The sequence below is a fragment of the Lactuca sativa genome, chromosome 7, assembly GCF_002870075.4.
Source record: "Lactuca sativa cultivar Salinas chromosome 7, Lsat_Salinas_v11, whole genome shotgun sequence".
In the NCBI taxonomy this organism is placed as follows: Eukaryota; Viridiplantae; Streptophyta; class Magnoliopsida; order Asterales; family Asteraceae; genus Lactuca; species Lactuca sativa.
The window spans coordinates 88,090,200-88,096,067 of NC_056629.2; the positions used below are offsets into that span (position 1 = coordinate 88,090,200).

General features: G+C 31.3%; 1 protein-coding gene across 2 annotated transcripts; it reads left to right on the forward strand.

Annotated features, from left to right (window-relative positions):
• Positions 1–5,868, forward strand: LOC111888552 (ethanolamine-phosphate cytidylyltransferase). 2 transcript variants are annotated; one of them, XM_023884705.2, is made up of 10 exons: positions 1–158; positions 646–1,060; positions 1,603–1,838; positions 2,332–2,504; positions 3,094–3,165; positions 3,523–3,590; positions 3,688–3,808; positions 4,576–4,641; positions 4,730–4,855; positions 5,559–5,868. In XM_023884705.2, exons 2-10 carry the CDS (start codon positions 705–707, stop codon positions 5,628–5,630), a joined length of 1,290 nt encoding a protein of 429 aa, XP_023740473.1. In that variant the 5' UTR covers positions 1–158; positions 646–704; the 3' UTR covers positions 5,631–5,868. The 2 variants fall into 2 exon arrangements, with proteins under 2 accessions (XP_023740473.1, XP_042752300.1); XM_042896366.2 differs by lacking the exon at positions 1–158 and adding an exon at positions 187–321.

A 5,868-nucleotide genomic window follows, 5' to 3' on the forward strand; every position in this document is an offset into this window, starting at 1 on the left:
AAATGTGAATGTGGAAAATGAATTTGATACCTTCCCTAATTTCTCTACTCCATGTTATATAAAAAATAACCCCTTTTCTTTCGTTCAGCCTCTCAAATAAGCGGAGAAACAGAGGGAGAGAGGTGGAGAGCAAGGAGACACGAATTCCAACACAAAAGGTAATACTTTTTCAGATTCGATCTGACGAAATCGAACGCAACCCCTCTTTCTTTCTGAATTCATTTCAGCAAAAAAGAAAAGATCCCTAGAATCTATACATCATAAGCAGTAATTAAAGCTTACATTTTCGTTCTGCTTTCAGGCTTTTCAGATCCCAATTCGGTAGTTCTTTCCCCGACCTATTTTGCGTTTTCTTGCATGATCTTCGCTTGATTTTGTTGAATTTGCATGTTTGCAATCTGAATGATTATCGTCATTCAAATTCATACCCATCTTATCATAAAGTAGATACCTTGCATATATGAATGCGTTTCAATTTCACCATTATCCAATACCTTCTTCCAATTCGTAATATCTTTCATATCAATGCTACTAAGAAAAACTTCCAATTTCCGTTTCTTTAAAATCGCATGCAAGTTTTTCACTCGACTTCCTCATCAGTTCTTAACTTCTTGTACAATTTCGGTGATTTTCTTCTTTTTGCAGGATTTGTGTCTCCAATTACCACATTAAAAGAGGGATTCAAAGGCCCTAGGAGCCAAAACATGGAATTCGAGAGTAATACCACAAATTGGGATGGGGTTTACTACTACCCACATCTATTTGGTGGCATTATGCTAACAGCTGCATTGCTTGGTTTATCAACAAGTTATTTTGGTGGCATGATGGGGTTTCCTACTTTGCCTTATATGCTATCTTACTTGAGAAACCTTCAAAAGAAAAAAGGTGGAAAGAAACGGATTAGGGTTTACATGGATGGTTGTTTTGATCTTATGCATTATGGACATGCTAATGCTTTAAGACAAGCTAAAGCTTTGGGTGATGAATTGGTGGTTGGACTTGTAAGTGATGAGGAAATCATCAAGAACAAGGGCCCACCCGTTTTATCTATGGAAGAGAGGTATAATTATAATTTAGTGTTAAATTGTAAGAAACAACAAATCTACTTTCTTTAATTTGTTTATTTGTGCATCATATACTTTTGTTTCTTCCTATCACAACATTATACTTTGAAAATCTTGCTAGAATTGGGTAGATTTTCAAAGTGCAATTCGTTAAAGAAAAAAAAGAAATTTGAAAGTACAATTCTCTAATAGAAAGAAATGAAAGTAGGATGTTGTAATAGTAATACACAAGTAAATGAAAGCATGTTGCTATTCTATAATCTATTGATAAAAGATTTCATGTCTTTCCCTTTTTAGCATATAAAAGTATAATATCCCAACAAGAAAAAGAAATTAGAAGTCCAATGCAAGATGTAATAGAAAGAAATTTTAGCAGGATGCTATAATACACAAATAAATGAAAGTAGTCAAGTACTATAATACTATTTCTTGCATTTAGCCGAATAATTTAGTGTGAAAAGCTTTAATAAAAACAAAATAAAAGTAGGATGCTATAAAGAAATAATAAATAAAAGTATGTTTCTATTTCTTGTTTAAGGTTGGCTCTTGTTAGTGGATTAAAGTGGGTGGATGAAGTGATTGCTAATGCACCATATGAAATTACCGAAGAGTTTATGAATCGACTTTTTAATGAGCATAAGATTGATTACATCATACATGGTGATGATCCTTGCTTGCTTCCTGATGGAAGTGACGCATATGCCCTTGCAAAAAAAGTTGGTAGATACAAGCAGATAAAACGTACGGAGGGCGTTTCTAGTACAGATATTGTAGGTACTACAACTAATTCATAATAGCAATTACTTCGCCTTTTTTTTAGTGTTTGAGATTTCATTTTGATCCTTAAAAGGACTTATTGACTTATGGTGGTAGGAAAAGGAGTTTTTAAAAAAGTGTTTGGATTAGTTTTTGTGGTGGGAAAAAGTCAATAAGTCAATAAGTCAATAAGTTGTTTTTTTTTAAAAGTCTGTGTTCTAGCTTAAGGGTATTTTAAGGTAAAATATTGACATTTACAACTCAAAAAGTCATAAGGAGTTTTTTAGAGAAGTTATAAATTCTACCTTCTTAAAATCTCCTTTCTGAAGGGTTGAGGAGAAGTTGTTTTAAAAGTCTTTTTCTTTTTGTCAAACACTTTTTTTGACTTATTGACTTTTCAAAAAGACAATAAGTTGTTTTGAGATGAAATCCCAAACACCCTCTTATTTGTTGATATGGGAAATGTACTTTAATGTATTTGTGTGTGTGTGTGTTTTGTTCTTGTATGTAGGAAGAATATTGGCTTCTATAGAGGAGAAGAAAGGGACTCAAGTTTCTAATGAATCATTGGAGAATGGGGAACATAATGAGATGAATAAAAGTGTGGAGAGTTTATTAAAATGTAAAAATGCTTCAAGTTTTCTTCCTACTTCAAGAAGAATTGTGCAATTTTCTAATGGAAAGGTATTATATTTATATTCACCACTTGGTTATAAAGCTTGATAATATTAAAAAAGAACGCAAGAAAAGCCCAATGCTTTGTTATAGTAATTACCTAAAGTCCTAAACTACCCCTCCATTAGATAGATGCCGAATAGTTTGCTGAGTTTCCCATTCTACCCCCATCTAAAAACGGGGTCTTAGGTGGATGTGTAACAAGGTGTTTCTATGTTTAAAAGATTTTAGAGAAAATGCCTAAACTACCCCTCCACTACATTGATGCTGAATAGTTTACTGAGTTTCCCATTCTACCCCCATCTATAAACGGGGACTTAAGTGGATGTGTAGCAACGTGTTTCTATGTTTAAATTTTTTTAGAGAAAATGCCTAAACTACCCCTCCACTACATAATGCCCAATAGTTTGTTGAGTTTCCCATTTTACCCCCATCCAAAAACATGGACTTAAGTGGATGTGTAGCAAGGTGTTTCTATGAATTACTCTATTTCATTTTACTCATACTTGCTCTTGTGAATTTGAATATATATATATTTGATAAATTCTCTAAGAAAACTCTTGAATTTATTAATTAATTTATTTTCTTGACTTTTCAGGGTCCTGGACCAAATGCTCGTGTGGTGTATATTGATGGAGCATTTGATCTTTTTCATGCTGGACATGTTGAGGTATTTAGATAAAAAGTTTCCCCCTTTATTAATTATTAATTATTACATTCTCATTTTTAAACACCCTACAATCCTCCATATCAAAAGACAAGTTTTTTCATTCAGAACATTTGTCAAACAGTCTTTTTCGTTCATCACAGGGTTAAAATGGTAATTTTCTGTCATTGAGAATTGTTTTCAAACATTCATGTTTTTGTCATTGAGAACGGTTGTTTGTCAAACAAAAAGGCTTCCAACAAGTTTTTTTTTTATTCAGACTTTGTTTTTGGACTGAATGAATTGAATGTGAGTAAATGACCATTTTGCCCTTTTGGCATTAAGCATGACCAATAATTATCCATGTCTTTGCATACCTAGATTTTGAAGAGTGCTCGACAACTTGGAGACTTTTTGCTTGTGGGTATTTATACCGATCAAATTGTGAGGTAAATAGTAAAATACTATACAACTAATTAAACTTCACATTTTTTAAAAAAAAAGAAATTTATATTGATTATTAAAAAAAGGATGTGTTTAATGTAGTGAACAAAGAGGAACACATTTCCCACTTATGCATTTGCATGAAAGGAGTCTTAGTGTTTTAGCATGTCGATATGTTGATGAGGTCATCATTGGTGCTCCATGGGAGATTACAAAGGACATGGTATGTAATTTTTTAAAGGTCTTTTTTTTTAAGGGATTAAATGCAAGAAATAGGATCCTACTTTCATTTCCTTTTATTAGAACATTCTACTTTGAAAACAATCTACCTAATTACAAATAGCAATGTCATTACACAATCCACATGTGAAACAATTTTCATTATGTGATAATTTGATAGATTTTTATTAGTAATATTACAAGTGCAATGATGTAATTAAAAAAATGAAAGTAGTATGTTGATAGTTCTTGCATTTAGCCCTTTAATCAACTCGTATGAACTAATAATGAAATGATTGTCTTGTTTCACCAAGAAAACTTATTAGAACAAATACGTGTTTCATTAATAGTGCAACATTTGATTAACTTAGACACATAGTTTACAAATTTTGTCCTGAGTGTTTACCAAATGTCTTAAATACCCTTTCGTATAATAGAGGAATTGTGATGACCCAAAAATCAAAATTTCATTGTCTACTTTCGTTTCTTCCTACTACAACGTTGTAATTTGAAAATTCTACCCTATTATAGCAACATGTCATTCAAATACAAAGCAAATGTCATTCATTTTTATTTAAAAGTATAATGTCATTATAAAAATATACAAAAATTTCAATGTACAATGCCTTGATAAGAAAAAAAATGGAAGCAAAATGTTGTGATAGAAAGTACGTTGCTTTTTCCTGCATTTACTTTTTTAAAAAAAAAAAAACATGTTGATGATTGTATATTTTCTTAACTCATATGCTTCAAATTCATTGACATGACCAGATTACAACTTTCAATATCTCATTAGTTGTGCATGGAACAGTTTGTGAGGGCAAGTCTTCTATTAATGTGAGTTTTTTTTTCTTTTTTTTTTACACATTTTCTTGAGTTCAAAGTCCTATATGATAAAAGTACATTGTTATTTCTTGCATTATAGGGCAAGTTAGATGATCCTTATTCGGTTCCCAAAAGTATAGGCATCTTCAAAATGCTTGAGAGTCCAAAAAATATCACCACAACTTCTGTGGCTCAAAGAATAAAGGCCAATCATGAGATCTATGAGGTATCTTTATATTCCAATTTCCAAATACATGTGAATTTATATTTGTGTTTAATAAACAAGACATACTCTTAGGCTATGTCTGGCAGACTAGCTGGTAGCTGAAAAGCTAGCTGTTAGCTGATAAAGCTAGCCGACAAAAAATGACAGTTTGGTAAAAACTAGTTGATAAGCTAGCTGAAAGATGTAAAATGAGATAGAAAGACATTTAGAAGAAATATGTTTTATATAATTAGTTAAGGGCGTATTCGGGAAATTTTTAAAAAGCTCGTGAAAAGCTACTTTAAGTAGCCTTTTTAAAAGGGAAATCTCAGATAAAGTCCCAATATTTTGGATCAGTTTACGGTTTAATCCGAACTTTTATTTTTTTAACAGGAATGTCGCGATTATCTAATTTTATACGATAATCTGTCATTTTTTGTTAAAAAAAAGAAATAAGGACTGTTTTCGTTAATTTGGGCTAAATATAAAATAATCAGGACTTCTCTGTTCAAAAAAGTAGAAGTTGGGATTAAACCCTAAACTGACTCAAAATATTGGGACTTTATCAGAGATTTCCTTTTAAAAAAGCTATTTTTTAGCTTGCCAAACATAACAATTTAAAGAAGCTTGAAAAATAAGTTAGTTTATCAGCTAGATGTGACGTGTCAAACACAACCTTAATGAAAGAAATACAAGATGTGAATGTTGTGTGTGGCTTTTGCAGAAGAGAAATGCGAAGAAGGAAGCGAGTGAGAAAAAGTTTTATGAAGAAAGAAAATATATATCGGGAGACTAATTAATGATTTAGGGTTATCATTCATATACTTTGACATAGAAGAAGGTACTTTGAGATGAGATGTATTTGTAAGTTTTTTTGTATTTTTGATTTATAGGATGAATGATTAGATGATTGTTATGATATATGAACAAATGAGTAATGAAGTTTTATCATGTATTTCTGTAAATCAATTTTTTTGGTGTCTATGATTGAATTTTGTAAAATTGATTTTTCTTGAATGATTCTTGTTTGTAAA

Bases quoted from the DNA above. Each gene is read 5' to 3' on its own strand.
- LOC111888552 (XM_023884705.2), top strand. From the start codon at position 705: ATGGAATTCGAGAGTAATACCACAAATTGGGATGGGGTTTACTACTAC. The intron at 1,061-1,602 runs GTATAATTATAA...TTCTTGTTTAAG, and splicing joins GTTTTATCTATGGAAGAGAG to GTTGGCTCTTGTTAGTGGAT. The intron at 3,591-3,687 runs GTAAATAGTAAA...TGTTTAATGTAG, and splicing joins TATACCGATCAAATTGTGAG to TGAACAAAGAGGAACACATT.